This window comes from Anopheles merus, chromosome 3L (genome assembly GCF_017562075.2).
Source record: "Anopheles merus strain MAF chromosome 3L, AmerM5.1, whole genome shotgun sequence".
In the NCBI taxonomy this organism is placed as follows: Eukaryota; Metazoa; Arthropoda; class Insecta; order Diptera; family Culicidae; genus Anopheles; species Anopheles merus.
The window spans coordinates 19,782,382-19,803,814 of record NC_054085.1 but is presented as its reverse complement, the minus strand read 5'-3'; the positions used below and the strand labels follow the sequence as shown (position 1 = coordinate 19,803,814).

General features: G+C 49.7%; 1 protein-coding gene across 12 annotated transcripts in view; it reads left to right on the top strand.

The window, feature by feature from the left end:
• LOC121600453 (disco-interacting protein 2) overlaps positions 1 to 21,433 on the top strand; it is a 138,674-nt gene that overhangs the window by 98,389 nt on the left and 18,852 nt on the right. For 7 of the 12 annotated variants that reach the window (XM_041929053.1, XM_041929058.1, XM_041929052.1 and 4 more), the window contains exons 2-4: positions 6,278 to 10,276; positions 18,205 to 18,282; positions 20,983 to 21,300. In XM_041929053.1, the coding sequence (XP_041784987.1) occupies positions 6,508 to 10,276; positions 18,205 to 18,282; positions 20,983 to 21,300 (4,165 nt within the window). In that variant the 5' untranslated portion in view covers positions 6,278 to 6,507. The remainder of the gene's footprint in view (positions 1 to 6,277; positions 10,277 to 18,204; positions 18,283 to 20,982; positions 21,301 to 21,433) is intronic. The other 5 variants (XM_041929056.1, XM_041929055.1, XM_041929051.1 and 2 more) reach the window with 3 other exon arrangements.

Genomic DNA, 21,433 nt, shown 5'->3' with positions numbered 1-21,433 from the left:
TTTGTTATTGAAGTCGAAATGATGACTTAAAGCAGACCAATGAATGACACATCAAGATTATTTTTGCTTTAATACCTTTTCAAATACTATCAAAAATGCAACGATTTTGCCGACACTTTCTGTATTTTGGTATAAACTTGACCGTGCAATATTAAACCAAAATTTAATAGGCACAAATATAAAATTAAAACCTTTCTCTATGAAAGCGTGAGCTATTTATTTTTATAATCGAATAGAAATTGTGCTCTGGGGGAAAGTACCACTCTTATCGAACGGATTAATTTAAATATTTGCCTCACTTGTGCGTGAAGATGAAGTGATAACACTCATCAATTTCGTTGCCATATTTTAAAAGACTGATAATTAGAGTGGAGAAAACCAACAAAAAAACCCCTACTGACACTTCCAATGATAAGCAAATTGATGGGAGAAATTTGCTCATATACATAGAAACCCCATGACTCTTAGTCGAGCAAATCGTTCTCCCACATGCAACACGTGCGCTGGTGTGTAATGCAGATTTCATGTACAGTAGTGCAATCAATCAATGTAGCCGCGCACAACAAGCAGCAAGTCTGCAATGATAAGGTAGCAACAACAAAAAAGTGTTACTACCAACATAACACTCTCACGCCGTATACGCACGACCGAACTACTCCCTCCCGCGAATATGTGTGCTCTAGTTTTTGCTCTAGTTTTTGTTGCACATTCGTATTTGATGTTGATGGCTCTCCTCCGCCCTTTCTCCCTTCCCGGTAAAGGGAAGGGGCGTCCGTCTCGCGGGCATTGAACAGTTTAATCAAAAATGCATTGAACTCATTTCCATAGTAGACGACGAACCCCCCGGAGCGGAAAGAAGGGAATCTCCGATACACTCCCCAAAGGCATGGGAGGAAAATGATGCTCCAAGGTAGAAAAAAAAATGAAACACACACACACACACACACACAAAGTAAATGAGACAGTCTACGATGGGTCTTCGCGCCCCACTGTCTTCGTTTGTTGGCGTCGTGGTCGTGATAAATGCATGCATAAATGCATGTAACCGGGGCTGATTTATTTACTTATTAACAATGACTGGAGTCATCGCGTTGATACACATAAATCTCCACGTGCTATGCTTCTGTCGTCACATACGAAGAAGAATCTCCAGCGGAGACGACAAAACCGCAACAAAAAAAAAAAACACTCTTCACCACGTGATGAGATTCGAACCGAGAGCCGAACTAAAAGTAAAGCCTCTCTCCTGGTCTGGTTATCAACAGTCTTCTAGCGATGGAGTGCAGAAAAAAACAGCAAGAAAACACCCGCTCCCCACGTGCCAAAATGGAAAGGGAGGAAGTTGTACTACTCGGTGTAACCACCGTGCCCTTCAGGAGGGCACATGATCTCACTTTAATTGAAATTCGTCCGCCAAAGCCACCACCGCCCTTACTCCCTTGGTTTGAACGCTTGCTTGTACCGGGGTTTTTTCCCCCTTCAGATTTTCCGCTCGTGATACACATCTTCTTCATCAAGAGCCCAGTACATAGCCCAGTACTCCACTTTCTTGCCCATATCTCGTTAGGAGAGTTTTTCATTGCTTTCCTCACAGCGAGAAGAGAGCATCTCTACGTTTCGTACGATGTTATGTTGCCCTTTTTTTCTCACACCACTCCGACGACGACGTCGGCGGTTCGACAAGTATTCAAATTAAGCAGAAAAGTGTGCTACCCTTTCCGCCCTGCATGCAATGTGTTATTGTGCATATAATCTGTGTCGGTGGCTGGAAAAGCTCGCCGCGGCTTGATAGCAGCTACTCCTCACCCGTATATCGATCGGTTTGGAGGCGCAGCAAGACAAAGATCATTACGCCTGGTTCCGCTCCTGTTCCGCTGTGGATGTGTGGCTGGTGTGTGGCTATTGGCGGAACACACGTCCCCACCACACGCACACACACACTTTCACAAGAGAAGCGCCAATGTATTTCCGGTGGCTGCGCTCCGAGCTGTGGTTTTTAACTTGCCGCTCGTCGCCTCGTTCTGGCCGCGTCGTTATTTCACCTCTGATGCAGACGGGGCAGATGCGACTTAATTGAGCGTCGATAAGCGTCGATGTCTTACGACATACTGTGCTGGTTTCGATTACGTTCTCTCTCTGTGCACTCGGTGGAGTTTGTTTGGGAAAGTGTTCAGCAGCAGTGTACGCTTTCTTTACCATCTGGAGAAGGCTGTGAGAGTAGTAGTACCGGGCCCTGTTTTCCGGTGTATGATTTGAAGATCACTTTCGACGCGGTAATTTGAGCGCTCCGTCTTCTCTTTACGGTGTACTTCAATCTGGCGAACGAGTTTAAACTACATCGCATTCCCCGATCGCCATTTAATGACATTAAGAAGTGCTAACTGACCGAGAAAGATGAGATCTTCTAAATGAGTTCAAGCCCTTCCCAGCCCTCCCCACACCCATCTGACGTAACTGAAGAAGAACTGCTGGTCATAAAATAGTGTCGAATCATTCGCCATTAGAGCAAATTCGCCGTGCCCTCGGGAGACGCGTAAGGGTACGACGACGACGCCGTACGACACCCCTTGACTGCGCGTGCTGTGACCTACAAAAGAGCGTGCGTTGAGTTATACAATCGTTCCCCGGAACCCCTCGGACACCGACCTGTCGTTTGCATCGGGCTTTCCCACTTCCGCCGCCGAAGCGCCCAAAACTGAATTCACCAGCATAACCCAACCTTTTCTACAAAGCACGTTCGCGAACGGAGAAACAAAAGTAAAAAAACGCAACAGTTCGTCATTTTACATCGACGTTAAACTTTTTATACGATTCTTGTTTTACGACTTGCGTCTCTGGAACTGGAAGAGAGAGAAAGAGAGAAAGGAAGAGAGATAAATGTAACCCCAAAATGCTGCGCCCAACCTGCTGATGAGGACAGCCGATGAGTGTCCGTTGTGGAGAGTTTGATTTCTTTAACGGTATCTTTAGGACGGTACTTACTTGGAGCCTCATTTTGGAGTTCCTGATTCCTTGGAAATCAACCCTCCCAAATCCTGGGTGCAAAACACTTTCTGCCTGTGTTGTTGTTTTCGTGCCGCGAGGAAGAAATTGTGAAGTGGTGAAGATCATGTTCCATGGGCCGTCCGTCCAATTGATTCTCGAACGGGCAGGAAAGAGGTACTTCAGCTTTTTCCACCGGTAAAAGATGCTGTGCGTCTAAATGGTGCAAAGTGTGCTGCTTTTAGCAATCGCTAGGCGGCCTAGAGATCTACCGATCGAATCGATCGCCGTCTAAAGAAGAGGAGAATCCCCCGCATCTCCAATCATCCATCAAAGATTGAGCCTGCCAGATATTTAACAGCGGGTTGCTTATGCCGCTCGCCAAAAACCGCGCAGCCCCCGGTGGTTCTCGGTGGCAAATCACGTTAGGGAAGACTCCCATTGCATCTTGGCTTTGATGTAACCGGCAGTGGCTTTGGTTCGTGATTGTTTTTCATGAAACCCAGTTTTTCAGCGACGGCGTTGCATTGAGCGGTGTGTACCTCACGAGACTTCTCTTCATGACTGACCTAATTATATTCGGTTCCCAAGTGGTTCGCGAAGGTCCGCACGCCATCCGGCTACTCCGACAGAAGGGAGATAGCGCCTGCGTTTTTCGTGTGTTTCGGTTCCGTACGCACGCTAGAAAGAGTGGACGCTGGAGGTAACAGTGTTCAAGTTACAAGACAAGAAATACTGGATACGAATGGATCTGGTTTGTGGAGTGAAAAGAAGTGAGGTCGCGTTTCAACATAGAACCGTTTTTTGTTGTTGTTGTTGTTGTTGTTGTTGTTGTTGTTGTTGTTGTTGGTGTGTCTAATGGATATCCACACAAACACACCTTGTCGATATGTAGCAGGCAGGTAAAACCAGGACTCATTAACGGACCGAGAACCGTAAAGATGATGTCCAAGATGAGTCGAGCCCCGCAATGGCGTAGCAAGGCGGGTTGGGCTCTGGGAAATTGGAATTCGGATGCAATGATAGCAGTAGTTAGGGGCGAGATAAACGCGAGATACCTCCTTTCGTTTGCCTTAGCGCAGCATGCGTTCCTCTGTAGCATCGGCAGCAGCTACAGCCCGGTAGCGTTGAGAAAATTGAGAAGGTAATGATCGGAAGATAACCGTCGAACGCACGTCGGACGCGCCGGAGTAATAACTTTCTGATGCACCGGTGCCCTCCTGTGCGTGACCTAGGAGATAAACGATAAGTTTTGGAAACGATGAGCTTTGATCGCATGATATACCTCTCTCTACATCTCGTGCCAGTTGAGGCTCGATGCAGCGATGAACCTTTTTGAAAAGAAAAACCCCAACCAAATTAATGTTTTCTCTTCGGACGTTGGAAATGGTGTCAACCGCGCACCCGTGGCAACCGCAACACCGCCGTGTTCCTAGGGTGGCGCCTATATCTCCCATTCGCATGCCTTTCTCACCTACACACACAGACGGTGGTTTCTGGACGGCTGCTGGTCGACGGTGTACCTAGAGTAGTCAGCCACAGCATCATTACCTCACTAGAACCTTGACACCACATTGGTGGGGTCTGCTGGGCAGTGCGCAACTGCCTGCGCCGTTGCCGGCGCAAACGGTGCCTGCTACAACCGTTTTGCGAAACGTTGTTTTGCGATAACCATCTTGGAGCGTGATCGTCTCTTGCGTACACACATTTACTGCAGCCGGCCATATTTAGACGTGCGCGCGTCTCTCAGTGTGGTACCAAAAACTCGCCTCATGCAGAGTGCGATCGCGCGATATTTGACTCCGACGCGGAATTTGATTTCCAGACCTCGGTGTGTGTGACTACGACGACCTCCCTTTGCGCGCTCCAATCGTACGGTAACTACCCGCAGGCAGTCTTGTAGAACGGGTTTATGAGTCAACAACCGTCCGCTTGCTGCGTTCTCTGGTCAGCGGACTGAGGCGGAAATCTACCGTTTTGCGCTCTGGGTCTGTTTCGTTGGGTTTTGGGTTCTGGGTCCTCCGGTCTAGAACTTACCAACGATTGCAAGGTTGCACATACATTTGGCTTGGGTCCCGTTGGGGCCTATTACTGAGTTTCCCAAAAAAAAAGTTAAACCCGTGTCGTGTGCCACTCGCCGCTATTTTAACCCAACTCTGGACTCTGGTAGAAGCGAATGACCGAGCCCGTTGTTGCTGGCTGCGAAGAACAACGTCTCGCCTTCCGCGGGTTCAACAACTTCCACGAGTAGAGCATATTCGCGCCTCAACCGTACGCTCTCGGCTCGGGGAGGCACATCGGTCAAAGGCTTGCGTTGTGTTTTGGTTGTCCGAATGTATTACACCGTACCTCTGGGTATCTGCGGGAGGATCAGCTGCAAGTATTCGCCTCGTTTGTGCCTCGTTTTCCAATACATCTCCAACAACCTCGCGAGTAGAGACACGACGCGCTGATGGTGAAGTTTTTCATTCATTAGCCTCTGTCCAACAAGCAACACATTTGCGTTTTTACTCGCTTGCGTACATGCAAAATGCTCATTATGTGTGTCTGTGTGTACTTCTGAAGTGATGAGGTTCGACAGGGGTGGGCGTTTGGCGCAGAAGAAGTGGTGCACTTTTTACGTGTTTTGTTTTGCTCGAAACTTTTCCCGCTCAAACAAACTCGCGGTGGTGGCCATGTACAATTTTCCCCGTCCCTGTTGGATGTGCTGTGGTATGTGCGAGGAGAGGTTTGCGTCCATTCGGGCCTTAAACTGCCTGAGGTGCCCGTGAGGCAAAAGGAAAGTAGCGAGTTGCGAATGCGTGAACGCACACCAAAAACAAAAAACTGTGTTTGTTGCTCCCTCCCCTGCTCGCGCGCTCGAGTGTGTTGCACTTTCCCGCATACACACCGTTGCTTCTCGGTGTGTGCGTTTGTTTGCCAAGGCAAACCTGCGGATCGCCACACTAACGGTTAGTCCGCGTCAAGGTCATAACGAGGAAGGATCGGTCCGCAACAGCTCACTCTACCCGCGTACGCAGCGTATGTGATATTGAGTCCGCCGAAGCGCGTTCGTACGGAAGGACGACGAAAAAACACGGATAGGCCGTTGCTATTACTGTGTGCTTTTTTTTTGTTTTTTTTTTTGGTTTGCTGTTTTTGTGTTTGAAGTTATCAATCGTGTTGTTCTTTCTCAAACCTGTGGTCGCCGTGTCGCTGCATCCAGTGCGACATCTACCGAAGAGTTGACAGCAGTGTTTTTGGTTTCAAAACGACATTTCGAATACCCTCGCAACCTCCTTCTCTTCTCAAACAGCAGTGCTCGCGGCCCATCAAGCCCCTGCAACAACGGGCCACAAAGCCATGCTTACCAGGCGAACGGCACGAAAATGAATCCCGTACCACCCGCGGACCCGTAGCAGTGACCTGTTGTGTGTATAGGGTGGCACGACCCAACTCAGGGATCCAGTTTCGTGTGCTCAGGTTTGGGCCAGACCGACAGTTCAGGATCGAGCAGGAATGGTCGTCGGCGGCTCAGCGTAAACCATGAAGCCCATCACGTTCGAATCCATCCGCAACCTGCTGAAGACGAAGAAGAAGCAGAAAGACAAATCGAACATCGATCAAAGCTTCAAGCGGAGCGACTCGTTCAAGCGCATCAGCATCCGGAAGAGCTACCTCGAGCGTGGTCGCAAGCGGAATGCGGCGGCGGTCCTGCGCGGCTCCACCAAAAATCTCGTCAACATCAACGAGTTCGAGGATCAGGCGAAGGTCGTCAAGGGCCCGGAGAAGCTAACGACGGCCAGCGGGCATGCGGTGGAGGGCGGTGCACAGCACAAGGATGCGCTTGAGGTGCCGCACTCGTCCGACCGGACAGGTGCGTCCGGTTCGGCGGCAAAACGATTCTCCTCCCCGCAGGAGCTCACGTTCGAGGAGAAGCTAGAATCGAACGACGCGTCGCTGGATGAGAAGATCCGCGCGCTGCAGGAAATCAACGATCGGTACATCAACGAAAACCGCAACCTGGTGGAGCAGACGTACGAGGTCTCGAAGAAGGTGGAGAAAATTAAGATCAAGAAGCCACCGCGACCTTCCAAGCAGACGGTGGCAGGGACGGCCCAGCAGCAGCAGCATACGTCCGCCGCCGCCGCCGCCGCGCCCAGGAAATCGCTCGAAAATGAAGTACAAAATAATGATCTCAGCGGCAGGACGATCGCAGGAGGCTCGGTGAAGTCACCACCCGCACCAGACGCTGCCGGGCGTGTGCGCAACATTTCGCACGTAAACATCAACGTCAGCTCGGACGCCATCCCGGAGGAGGAGGAAGCGCACGAGGGAAGTGTGCGGGGCGGCAGCAGTAGTTGCAGGCTGGCGGAGGACACGGCGGACGATAAGTCGTTCTACAGCATCAGCACGTTCACGATCGAGAGCAACACACTGACGAACAACGCGGGCCATCAGAACAACATGACTGCATCGTCGAAGAAGTCGTTCCGCAGCAGTTTCAGCACGGCAACCACCAGCACGAGCAAGACGGCGACCAATGAGCTGCCCACGCTGGTGACGATCCGGACGTACTGCGAGCCGAATGCGCTGATGCAGTCCACGACCCATGTCAACGAGCGGTATCTGGAGACGAGCTTCGATACCTGCCCGGACGAGGCGACGCTCAGCCGGGAGCTGCACCATCGGCCGCAGGTAGTGAGGGTGGTAAAGGACACGCCAGTGCCGGCTGGTGGTGGTCCCACGCCCACCAACGGGACGAATCGTAGCGATCGTACGCGGAGTCCTTCGCGCATACCCCGCATCAACACGCAAACGTTCAAAATGATACGCAGCAAGTCGAGGGACGGCATCGTGATCCGCATCCCGGCAATGGATGGTCAGGGCGGGGAGGTGGATGGGATCGAATGCGCGGGATCTAAGTCGGACAGCGGTGGCGGCGGGCTTAAGGAGCCGGAAGATAATCTGAACCGGCAGCTAAGCAACGATTCGGCGCTCGATCTGATCGACGTCGATATTAAGGTGGACGAGAAGGATCTGCGGCACAGCAGTGGGGCCGGTGGCTCGACGCAAAATCTAAACGGCGCGCTGACCGACGGCGGCGGTGGTACGGTGGAGCTAAAGAACCAAAAGAACAAGTACCGGAAGAAGGCGAAAAAGACATCGGCAGGCAAAACGGGCACGCTGGATGTGGAGGACGCGAACCATACGTTCCAGAGCCACGACAACTTTGAGCTGCAGCGAACGCCGAAGGGTGGTGATGCGAACGGCGGACCCTTGGAGCCGAAGTTTATCTTCCCGAGCAAGTACTTCGAGGAGGAGAACAACATCTTCTACGACCAGACGGTGTACGACGAGGCGGAGCTGCCGTCGCCGGAGAACAGCATCCCGTACGCGCTGCGCATCAAGGAGAACCCGTTCACGAAGAACAAAGAGTTCTACTCGATCAACACGGGCCGGATTTGGAAGCAGCTCAATCTCGGGCAGCAGGAGGAAGACTCCATCCTGTCGAACGCCGGACCACGCCTGGTCCCGCCGCCGAAGGTTAAGAACGAATCGTTCAAATCAATGTCCTCGCGGGATTCGGGCTTCAGCTTGACGCTTACCAAGCCGAAGAATCTGTTCCGCCGAAAGTCCAAGAAGGCGACGCTGCTCCAACGCCGCAAACCGCCCAAGCTGGCCGTCAGCCGGGACGGGTACTTCAAGCGCGTGATGGTGGTGCAGCGCAACTCGTCCAAGCGGAAGAAATCGATGCGCAAGCAGCGCGTCGCCGGGAAGGACATTTTCCGCGAGCTGTACGACGAAAACTGGAGCAAGCTGGGCGATGACTGCAATGGCGGTGAGCTGGCAGCAGCAGCTGCTGCTGCCGCGGGTCCGCTCGAACCGGAGGCGCCCGATTTTGCGCGGGACTTTGAAAACTTTTGCAACGATCGCCGGTACAACCAGGAAATCCACGACCTGGAAGCGTTCTACGAGGAGCATCTGAAGCGCTTGCGCCACTACTACATCCAGAAGAAGAAGATGAACGAGGCGGCGATTAAGGAGTTCTATCGGGATTATGGGGCCGGTCGGGCCGCTATTCTTGGGACGCATGGTACAGCGGACGGGGCGGCGGTAGGAGCAACAGGAACGTCAACGCTTAAGGCGGAGGACCAGGACGAAGAGAACGACTACTACGACACGTTCATAGTGACGAAGAATGAAACGATTCGCTTCAAGAACAGTGCCCTGCAGCAGCGGTACTTTCAGCAGACCGATGCCGGGCTGGAGTTTGTGTTTCCCCATCCGGACAAGCGCAAAAGTAGTACGGGCGGAACGACGGGCTCCACCGGACAGGGGAAATCAGCGAAGGGAGGTAAATCCGGGTCCGGCAGTGCCCACTCGACGACGACCGCTGGTGGTCGGAAGCAACTGTTTCACGAAGTTCGCCCATTCGGAAGCCCTCTGGAATCACTGATGAATGTTGGCGGTGGGTCGCACTATACTGAGGAAGAGTTCCTGCGGGATGACGCGAACCTGTCCGCGAAGCGCCCTAACCAAACGTCCGTAAGTGTCGCCCGGTACAAGGAGCCGGCGGCGGCGGCATCTTCCGCCTTCGTGTACAAACGGTCCATTTCGGCACCGTTCGGCGATTCAAACTTCCAGCTCGCGACGGCAGCACCGCCCGGAGAGGACCTGAAGCGCATCCGGTCGGCCGGTGCGATCCAGAACGAAATCTCACTGGCCAGCATCTTCCCGTCGGTGAACGGCGACAAAGCGTTGAGGCATCGGTACATGGGCAAAAACAACGACGGAGAGGATAACGATGAAGAGTTGGACCAGGATGATGACGACGAGGACGATGAGGAGGAGGACGATGAAGAGTTTAGTGAGAATGAGTTCCTGATCAACAGCCTCGGTGACAATCTGTACTGTGTGCGGTGTGACAAGGTGAACAGTGACTGTGAGTGCTTCGAAGAGGCCGGCACGGGCAGTCCACCGAAGCGCAAGGACTCGCAGGGTCGGCTGAGCCGCGCCCGTTTGTTGAAGGTTGGTGGCGCCAAGCGTGTGTTCGATCGAAACGGTGATGAGGTAGTGCTAGTTGGTGAGCAGGGCGATGAAAAGCGCGCTGGAGAGAAGGATGAAGATGAAGAGGACGACGAGGATGAGGAGGAAGAGGTGGACGAAAACGATGAGAACTACTGTGATGTGTTTGATTTTAACGATATCAACATCATACACGTGAACCACAAGAAGAAAGTGAAGCGAAAAAAGTCCAAAAAGCGTACCGTGCGGAAAAACCACTCGACGTTGCGGCGTGGCAGCTACTGGGGTAAGTGAACTCAGGGGGAGAGGCGATGGGGGCCGTTTTCTGTTGCCTGTTGGAATCATAAACGATTAACTGCCATCCAACCAGGGCGATTAAAATGCATTTCATATTTTGCCCACTATAAATCCTGAAGTAAATCAACCATGACACTCCATACCACTTCACGATGGAGTTGAGGAGAAGGAGATTGACACGGACAAATAATAAATCTCGAGCCACAGGGGTTGTTTGTCTTGCCTGACGGTGGCCGTGTGACAGTTGAATACTATCGGAGGAGGAGATTTCAACTGCACGGTTGCCAACTTCCGTTTATGAAACTCATCCGCGCAAATGAAGAAGCCAGCATGGAGATTGCTTAAAAGGTGTACACCATTAGTGTCACTAGGGAACACCAAAAACCCAACGAGATCATCATTAGTGTTTACTTCATCTAGTGGATGTAACAGTTGTTGCTTCTCTCTAGTCACTCGCGCCTGACAAATGATGCCCCGACCCGGGCAATGCTCTGTTCTGCAGTCGGAAATGATAAGCTATTTTAGCTACCAGTAAACCAAACAAACGGCTCTTTGCGAAAGGAAATCAATTTAAAACCACACTTCACGTCTTGCTGGCTGGTGTTGGTTTAGTTCCTGCTTGTTGGCTCTGCTTCCAAAGCTGAATTGGCATTGGGGAGAGCGTTCGTTTTTTTTGTGACAAATGAAGCTTAAAATCGTTGCTGAATTGAGCGAAGGAAACGCACCACAATGCCTGAGGTTCAGCAAGCGGAATGCACATCCTTCCCCAAGCGAAGTAAACCTCACAGTTTCGTGAGAAGGCCAGCGACGAACACAATGAAGATGGCAGAAAATAAAACGTTGCTAACATGGCTGACAATCGCGCGGCAGGCACCCACCACCCGCTTATCGGTGACAATTGTATAATGATATGAAGCAAAGTTGTTGTGCCGTAATATATCCTCTCTGTGGTATCCTCTCTGCACTAATTAGGTGCGCCACAGGTGAGGTTCAAAAACAATTAGTGCTATCCGGAGGTCGTGGTAAATATTTATGGACCCGCGTCTCTTTCAACCTTGACTCGCGCGGAGGGCAAAGTGTGCAGAGTTTGAACTATTTCTGTTTATATTACATCCAGTTCCAGTTGTACGCTCGGTGTCACGATGGTGTTTGGTGGACTCAACCACAGCAAATGATGTGGATCCATTTCCTAAATGTTTTGTAGATTTGTTGGAATTCCTCGATCTTGGTTATGTAAAAAAAGCAACCGATTCCTTTCTAAATGTCCGTTTATGTAACTCCTCGGCCTTTACAAGACTCCTAAACCGACACTATCTTACAGTCTTTTTGTGACGTTTTACAAAGTATCAACCCTCTTCCCCAACAGGCCTCTTAAAGCGCTCACTTCGCATAAACTATAATCCATACTCCACTCCGGCCACTCTCATGGACCCGGTGATCACATCGGTGTGTTAATCCGATCCGATTTTCTCCTATCCGATCGGGCAGCGGTGGGGAGTGCCGGATCGTCGTTAGTCAAGGTCAATGGCGGCAATGGTTGCAGTCTAGCCAAACATGATCCCCCAGACCACGTTACCATGTGTGTGTGTGTGTGTGTGTTGATCGTGTGGCGAGGTGGTGCAGAAGCAGCAGTACATCGATTCGAAACCTTTCCGCCTATGCAGAGGACCGCTGGCACGTGTGGGCGTCCGCGACTACAACTGTCTCTCCGAGGGCTTGTTGCAGCACACACTCACATGAACCATCGTTACCGTAAAGCTGCCACGGCAAAAATGGGTGTAGATGCTGTTGTTGTTGTTGTTGTTGTTTTTACGATCCATAAACCTATCAAAGTGCTTGTATTCACATCTTACGCGATTTCAGATAAGCAACGGTGTGTTACTTTCTGCTTAACCATCAACGCGTTGTCTTGTAGGTAGTGGAATCAGCCAGGTCAGAAACACTTAAAAAAAGAACGCCTCGTTTCCGGTCAGCATGCGGGTTAAATATTTTTTGGGTTTTATCTCTAATGTATCATATCAGACGCATGTAAGCAGAGTAACTGTTTAGATTAATCTACTCCAAAACTGATGGTGCGAAAGAGTTCGTTTTCTCAATGTTCCCCATAGCTTCTATAACGTAGGTAGGCTGCTCTGTTGCGCCCCCTGAATGTATGCAAACTAAAGCCCATCGTTTAGCGATTTAAAACCCTCTAAATCGCATCCTATTAGCATCTCGTTAGTGTGCGGGCGTGCTAAGGAGTGTTCCCGTGGAGTGGTACATTGATGAGGAATCGGGAGTAAATTCCTATATCGCGCTGTGGCTGCTCTGCTTCACAATCGATCCGATCGGGACAAGAATTGCGTACTGTGGGGCGGCTTCCTCCAAAAATTTATTCCACTGCGTGTTGTTGCAAAAGGTTGATGAATTCTTTCGAGGAGTGGCACACGATTTATGGATTTAGATCCACCAACTTCTGCCGCTGCGGCTGCCAAAGATGGATAGCGCTTAATAAAACTCGCATCGGGCCCGCGTGGCGGGGGCCCGGTGAATCATCATAAACTAATCGCCATTGGGGCAAATGGCAAAACCAAACCTCCCTCTTCTTGCCTGCTGGAAGCCTGCGGCGGGGCTGCGCGCGTTGAATACGTCACGGCTTTCCTTCCCGTGCCGATGTCGATGGCGGTGTGACGCACGCGTCTTTCGCAACCGCCGCTTGCCAGAACTGTCGGAATCGTTTCGATCCGGTTTTTGCAAATGAAATGAGTTCTCGCCACTGCTGTGTACCGGGCGCATAAGTCTTGTCCTGCCATAATTTCATACCGCTCCAGGAAAGGAGCGTAGCGGGAGAGAGACACACAACCCCCGACGAGCGTGTGGAGGTGGCGTGTATTTGCATGTCCCGTCAAGAATAATCGCGTGCAGAACTGAAGGTTTATGTGCGCCCAGTACTCCCGAAGTCCCGGGTCCAATTCGATTCAAATATCGAGTGTGTGTATGTGTGTGTGGTGTGTTCCTGTGGGGTTGGGGGCGGGTGCAGTTTGAAGCCAACGGTCCGTAACCCGTAAGGTGTCGATGATTGATTGCTCGACACGCGGTGTCAAAACGCGATGCGAATGGGATGAAATATTACGTGCCAGAGTTTGTGGGGCTTCAAGTGATATAACACGGTACAATAAAAATACTTTCCACCTTTCTCCTCTTTTTTTTTTTAATTTGCCGATCGTGTCCAGCTAAAATGATCCAAATAGCAGGCTTAATCGGAATTGAAAAGATCACCAACGAGGTCTCGTTTTGGTGTGGAGCCTGTGGAATTACTGATGGTTAGAATGAGCTCCAAAACTGTAATGCTTCCAGCGCTTCAGTTGTTCCGAAATTCTAACTTGTCTCCTCTTATCCAAATAGCCGCTAATACACCTCCGGACAAGCTGGACAACGTTTTGGACGAATTTTCATGGTAACGGTTTTTATTACGATCATTAAGCTTTGATTTGCACAACACTCCCATTTGACGGGGGTTGCCTTTTGGGTCGCCGATACATTGATGCCGTCTGATGCTGCTAACTGCGACACGGTTGACCAATTGAAAACCTTTTTTTTTTTGAGGAGCGCGATCGTGGGAGATCACACCAACCAGCTCTCTGGACAGTTGAAACAGAATGCCCAGTACCAGGTGTTACAGGAATTGTGGCGGGACTTTAGTTGATGTTTTTTTTTTGGAGCTTCTTGGGAATGATTCCGCGCCAGTGCTTCAAGTTTGGACCACTTCCCACCTGGAGCTTGTTGGAGTTTGTGTTGTTATAGGGCCGCGCGTGAAGTTAGGATAGAACCGATTACTTCTCGGCCGTTACCCTTTGCCGTTTTTGGAAGGGTGTATTTGTGCTCCAGTTCGGGGTGTAATTTGAGCGTTTCTTCGATTTTCTTGCGTGACGTTTTAGACTCTGGGCCCCCCGCGTTCAAGATAGAGGAAGAAGAACACAAAGATGGGGGGGGCGATGACGCTACTTACGTAAGATGTTATTTTTGGATGCAACAACCACCAGCCAAGAGACAACTGAGGCTGCCGGAGCACAAATAATGGGACTTGTGTGTGTGCTGCAGCTGCTGCGCCTTTCCGACGGTGGACCACGACAGGCGGACGAACACGGTAGTAATTATGCCGCCGGGAATTAGTTTGCATTGCACAACGCTCCGTTGCAAGTGCGACGGGGTTGCAAGCTTACTATACGTGAGTGCGACAGGCAAATGATGCTTAAGTGTGTCCTAGCGAGGAAGAGCGCGACTTGGCTTGTCTTCTCACCGTTGCATGTTTGACAAATCGTTTTTTTCTGTACTGGCGACGGTCAGACCTTGTCAACTACCTACACGCACACCGTGTTTCGCGCGTTTCGGTTGCCCATTTGTTTGAGCTTCTATTTCTTCACGATGGTCAAATTGAATTACGATCATTTTCGTTTCGCAAACACTGGGCAAACCGCTCACAGCTGGCGCGAGGCAGCAGTGCGCAAGGTCGTGAAGGTTGCCCCTTTTTTGGTACATGCTAAAATATATCTCGCTGTTTTTTGTAAAATCTTACATGCCGTGAAGAAGCGTCAATTGAACGGTGGGAGGAAGATGTCTTCTTTATGCGTTAGTGTGTGTGTGTTTTTGTTTCTATTGCAATACCTTGAGGGCATTCTCACGCCATACTTCCTCATCGGAACGAGGCAAACTTCATTAGCTGGTTGGAAATAATAGTTATCTAGCAGTAAGTAAGTTTTTAATGTTCTACCACTAGACGAGGGGGTGCGCGTGGGGTTAGGTGGTTTGCAAATTTGCAGCCGCCGCAGCGAAGGTTGGATTATAATGGTGTGGTAATGATGGCGTGGTGCTTTGCAAGTTGCCAACGCGCATCCCTTCCCTGTTTGCTTATGAATGTTTTATAACATTCGCTTCCACCGACTCCCGCGTGCATCTTCATTAACTGTATCAAGATGCAGGAGAGGAACCTCGTTTCGAGTTGGCAGACAAAGTTCATATCCAAAACGGTCATTTACCGGAGATCTTCTGGCTGGCTGGCCAGTGCAAGCAACCTTCAATTGTTTTCGCTTGAAAGAATGAAAAACTCTCCGCCCATCATCGGGTTGCGCGGTTTCGTCTGTGCGTGGAACACGCTTGCTGCGTTCAATTAGGTGCAGACGATGTGTTGTGCAGTATACCCGGTTGCTACTTCGCCGCGTCCCCCATTGTGGAGTAAACATTCTAAACCCCGAGAACTAGCTCTCGTTTTACACTCTTCCCATCCCGAGAGGAGAGAATAAATGAACGAGAGGTCCGCGTGTGGAGTTTTGCGCGGGCGAAACCCCGCCAGCAGCAACATGGCATCATCCGTAGCTTCCAATCAGGGAAGCGTGTGGTGGTGATGCGTTGGAGAGCAGGGGGAGCACCTTCCGTGCACGGAATGGGTGTGCAATTAGCGAACATTAAAAATGCCAATAAACAGCCACAACTGTGTGCGATCTCAATTTCCCTTCGCATGACAAAACAATGCGCGCGGTGTAGCGTGTGTGGGGCCGAGGTGAATTTTTAGCACAGCAAAAAGCAGCGATTGCATCTTCCCCGAGAGAGGGAGGCTTTGTACAGGGGTGGAACATCCCCACGCATCGTTTAGTGATATTGGCGGTGGTGGTGGTGGTGGTTGTCTGATCATCTGGTGTGTACAGACCGGGCATTGAATTACGATCGGTCCGGACACCACCACCAGCATCGCGCACCGCGTTCGCTGCAACCGTTATAAGTGCAGTCTGGACAGAGTCTCGCGCCAGCAGGACGTCATCAACCCGGCAGAGAGCGCCCCTTACTATGCACAAACCCGCTCATTACTGGGGCACCTCCGGCGCAAAACCTCAACCTGGGCACCTCAACAGAATTCTTTCCGCGTGTAGAAAGAGCAAGTAGCAGAAGTTGGTTTGCCTCAGATGCCTCTTAGAACAGTTGTGTAAGACCAAGTCGTCAGAAGCTGAAGGTTTTCTATATAATTTTAAAATACCTTTTTTAGTCAAGGTTACGTTTGGTTGGTACGGTTCCAACGCAGCTATGGGCCGTTCGATCATTGGTCGAACTATTGTCTTCGACAATCATGATTCGTCTGCTTTGGACGGCCGCATCTTCCAATCGCTACGCTGCCTCCGTTCGAGAATTAATAACATGTATACTTTAATCAAGGTTCGTCGCCTGCGCTTCCGAAGAGTTACGTTACAAAGAACGGTACGTTGGACGGTGCAAGCACGAACGTACTCTCTCAACGGTAGCTACAGCTCGCAACCAGACACATACACACACATAGACAGACCGTTAGTCAACTGGAGTAAGTGACCTCCGCAGGGGGATGCTGTGCAATGAGTTGCAAATTATTGTTCACCTACATGGACGATCGCTGCCTGCCATGACCATGGGCATTTGGAAAGTAGTTCGACCGGCGGCGGTGGCATCTTGTGTATCTTTAACGAACAAAAAAAAACGATCGATTGCTTCATATTTCCTCCCAAAACAAATGAAGCCACTGTGCTGTCGAAAAGATCGCTTCCAAAAGCAGTTCAGCAGGACTGGCTGGGCTTAAATTGGAGTAACTATGAGCCGTACACACGCGATGCTCGTTCACGTGCAGCAGACCCGCGCACTAGTTACTACCCGTACGTACAAAAAGGCCTCGCGCATCATCTGCCTACCCCCCTCGCCTTCGGGCGGGCGGCCAAAATCACGGACGGAAATAGTGGTCAAATTTAGCGTGGAAATTAGAAATCAACTTCCCATTAGGCTTTACCACGGTGGCCATGAATTCCCGTTGCTACTGCTGCTACCACTGCTCGGTCAGTTTCGTTCCCACCGGCAAAAGCTTCGTTCGGTTTGATGATATAGCTCAATCCCATTTCACAGGGTTCCGGATCGAGTGCCAGGAATTGCTTCGTGTAGTAGGACTAACCAACATAAAATGAAACAAATCTTCCAGCACGTGTGTCTGTGTGCGCTGGATGTGGGTAACCATGGTCACTTTCGAAAAAAAAAACCGCCATCACCATTGGGAGATGATTCCGATCAGAAGTCGGTCGATGCCGCCACAGTATTGGTGCGATTGAAGTGCTGCTCCGTTGCCGCCACACGAATGCGCTCCAATTAGCATGCAGTGCATTACTTGAGAGTCAAATTTTCGCAAGCCGCGCGCCGTTACCGATGAGAAGTTGCGCTTTCTCGCGCACCGAACACACATATCTCGCGCGCACATCCCATTACCTTTTTTTTCTTTCGGTTACCTTGTCGAGCAGCGACGAGATGGAGCGGCACTCAATATTATTTATGGTCCAACAGTTAGAGGAAAAAAACGAGCAAGCAAATAAATGAAGTGTGCAGTGTTATGATTTACGGACACTGGTGTGCTAATGTCACACGATGCTTCAGTCGCAAAGCGAGATGCCGCGATCAGTAGTGATGTTGGTCCGGTTGGTCCGTGGGTGGCGAAGGTTTTGTAGAAACTATCGAACCTACCACCAACGATTGAAAGGGATGCGGCGATCGGCACCGGATGGGGTCACAATTTGGCACAAAGTGGTCATTTGCTGTTTCGGAGGTTATAATTCGTACCTTTGCGCATATTTGGATTATATGTTTGAAACATTTTGGAACCAGTTGAGCACATTGAGGACACGCTCCGAGTGCTTCTGATTGATTCTTGATGCATCCCACGGAAGGTCGTAAGGACGTATGTAGAGTAGAGTGTTGTGGTGAGTGATGACATAAAGCATCAACAAAGTTGGAAAGGCAAAAAAGCTTTAAAAAATCACACACATTATCATTGGTAGATTGTAATAAGAGAAAAATTATCTTAATTAAATAATATTGTCACTTCCAACAAAAGCCTTCATATTAATTTTGCTCCCCTTTTTTCTTCTTCCCCATTTTCAGGCGACATTACCCAAAAAGGATACGAAAAGAAGCGAACAAGACTCTTGCAGCCATATTTGTCCAAAAATGTGCAGCACGGTAAGTTAACAGCTCTGTGATGTGTATAACCACCGCTTTAATTGCTCGACTACAGTAATCGGTAGATGGTCTAATGTTTTAACATGCGTAATCATACGAGGACACAAAATAACAATAATAACATTAAAGGCCATAAAACACAAACAACCAAATCATATAGGAAGAGCGAATGAGGGCTATGATTTACTACTCTTTCCGTTTGCAAACTACTCACGGCATGTACGTAAGCGTGTATGTGCGTGGAGTGCGTAGGAGATTTACTAAACTGCCGCCAATTAGCACGGTCAAAACATGGCACGAATTTACACCAACCCCAAAAGGTTCGCTCCCACTCGAGCACACGATTAATCAAACAGCAGGAAAATAGTTGCTTAAACATTAGCAAAGCGTACGACAAACATCCTGTCAGGGTCTTCAGTCCAGCAATGTTGCAATATTATTTTAGCAACAAGACGATGGCGCATAAACATTTGTCGGTATTTTTTCCACTTTCTCACACTTCGTAGCAAAAAAAAACAAGAACACCAGAAACACATTTTTTACTTCTCGCTTTTAAAGCGGCTGATAATACTCGCCACCACCACTGTGTGCATTGCTGTCTAATGACTTAATGGTCGCCGGAATGTGCCGCGTGAACGTGAAGTCAAACCAATGCGCTGCTGACCTTATCGCGCCCTCCGTTAGACGCGGTGCCGACGTATGCGGAAGACTGTGATGCTGCGGAGGCAGAGCCAAAGGCTCAGACACCCGCGGAATGCGCGCCACCGTGTGGCGTGTGTGTTGACAGGGATTGTCCGATAATGCCGTTGCACAAGTTCGCGGAATAATTCTGATTTATGGTGGTGCGGCCTTTTTCTTGCACAAACGATTAGTCTCAGAGCTGCCACAAGCCGGCTGCCCAAATGCCACACGCGGGGCGCGTCTTTGAAGGTTTTGATCCGACGCCATGTGTCGCCATGTTGGGATTAATTCCCGCGGCTGCGCTAACTTCTGCGCGTCTCGAATGTCCGGCAGAAGTTAAAACGAATGTTATCGTTCACTCTAAACCTCCGGGTTGGAGATGTCGTTTGGGAAGTTCTGTTTGAGATATGAGGTTTCAATTGCTACAAGAAGGGTTCAATGTATTTGAAATATTACGACGATTACGGAAAAGACATACCTTTCTCCTCCTATGCATGCATGTCCAGTGAATGTCGTGGGTCAAAGTGAAGGTGTACCTCATGATACACACTTACGGTAACATCGAACCCCGATCAGAGTCTCACACGAAGTCTTGATTAGAATTGATGATCGCTTCCAGAACTAACTGTACCTGGCCATAGCACACACATCGTTCGGCGGAATGCTGACGATCGTATTGCGTGGTGTGGCCGAATGTGACTTCCTTTCCTTTCATTTCTGGTTGATATTTAACGTAGCCCTCAGCTCAACCCGATGTCTAATGGCTCCATCATCTAGCCATGGTACACCGGACCCCGTGTGTGTGTGGTTGGGCGAGTTTCTGTGTTTTTGGATTTGTAGAGGAAGTACGTTGACGATCATCTCCACCAACGAAGTCACGCAACACACAACACACACACACACACACAGCAAAACAGAAAACATGATTGAGGAAGCGATGGTTATGAATGCAAGCACGCGGGCGCTTATGACTTCCTTCCTCGCAGGTCGTGAGCGCAACAATCTGGATGAAAAAAACAAACACAATGACAATCAGAAGTGACCAATGTAGAGGAGGGACTAATTGCTCCGGACTCGGGCAGTTTGTCAGCTTCATTTGTGTACGGAACTCATGTAACACACGTTGGATTTGTGTGACTCTCCGCCTAATTTTTACACCGACAAGTAGTATCTCGTTTGTCGCGAAAGTTTGGAGAACTAAAGATCTTGTACTGCCATCAAAATTCAACACGTTCGATCATCAATCATCTTATTTGTTGGAAGTTAGTACCGTTTAGAGTCATCTTCATGGCATATCTAGGCAACATTTGCAACGATCAAAAAGGAAAGTGTTTTCCTTCTCCTTTTGTTTATCGAAACCCATTTATCTTACTTCGGAAGTCTGTTGTTTTATAGGCAATAGAGCACAGGTGGAAACTAATGTCTCCAAATTAAACCATCGTAGCTGGAGCCTCTCAAATGGATCCGTAAGTCTTCATTTGCGAAAACAAATGTACATGCAAAAAAGCGCATACACTGCATCAGCAACTATGTTAGGGCGTAAGAAAGTGGAAAATTACCAGCAAAACTGCAAGCTGTTTCGGAAGTGATCGCGCACATTCGCGCATGACATGACCGTGCAGAGTGTCGAACCTCTTGCCTGTTGCAAAAAGACGGCTGAGTCGTGTGAGGCAAGTAGTTTGAAGCAAAAGAAAGTACCTCAAGCGATGCGAATCGAATACACGGGTATGATGTTGATAGCACCAACACTTTTAGGTAAAAGTGGGCAACGCATGCTGCTACTGTAGGGACATCTAGCGTAAGAGTAGTAGACGCCTGTAGACAGAGAAAGAAAGAAGGAGTAATGAAGTACTGTAGATATATGCCTTTCTCACACGTACATTTTAATGATGCGCCGCAACCCCGGTAGTAGAATCTCTTCCCATTTTAGTGGTGGTTTCGTGTCTATTGTGTGTCTGTATGTATGTGTGTGTGTATTTGTGTTTGTTTCATCCTAATTACTAACTTCTAACCATTTAGGCGGTGGTGGTGGAGGTGGCGGAGGCGCCGGAAGTAATCCCGGATACGTCAACGACATCCAGTCGCATCTGCATCATCCAGCCTCGCAGCAGAAGCAGAACATCTTTGCCTCCTCGGGAGGCAGTGGTGGTGGTGGTGGTGGTAGTAGAGATAGAAATGATCGTTCCAGCAGTGGTAGTGGTGGCGGTGGTGGGCATCATCATTCCTCGTCGCATCAGCAACAGCGGGAGCAGCAGCAGCAGCAGCAGCTACAGCAAAACCGCACGCGTCGCAGTACGCAACGTAAAGTAACGCACAACGAGAAGCGCTATCACTCAGGTTAGCAGAAGACTGGCAGTACCAGTAGTGTAGTGGCCTGATCCGGCTCTAGTTCGTAGTATTGTAGTGTGTTGTAACCGGTCAGACGGTAGGATGGCCGTCTGTTCCAATATGCGCAGTTAGTAGTGCGCTC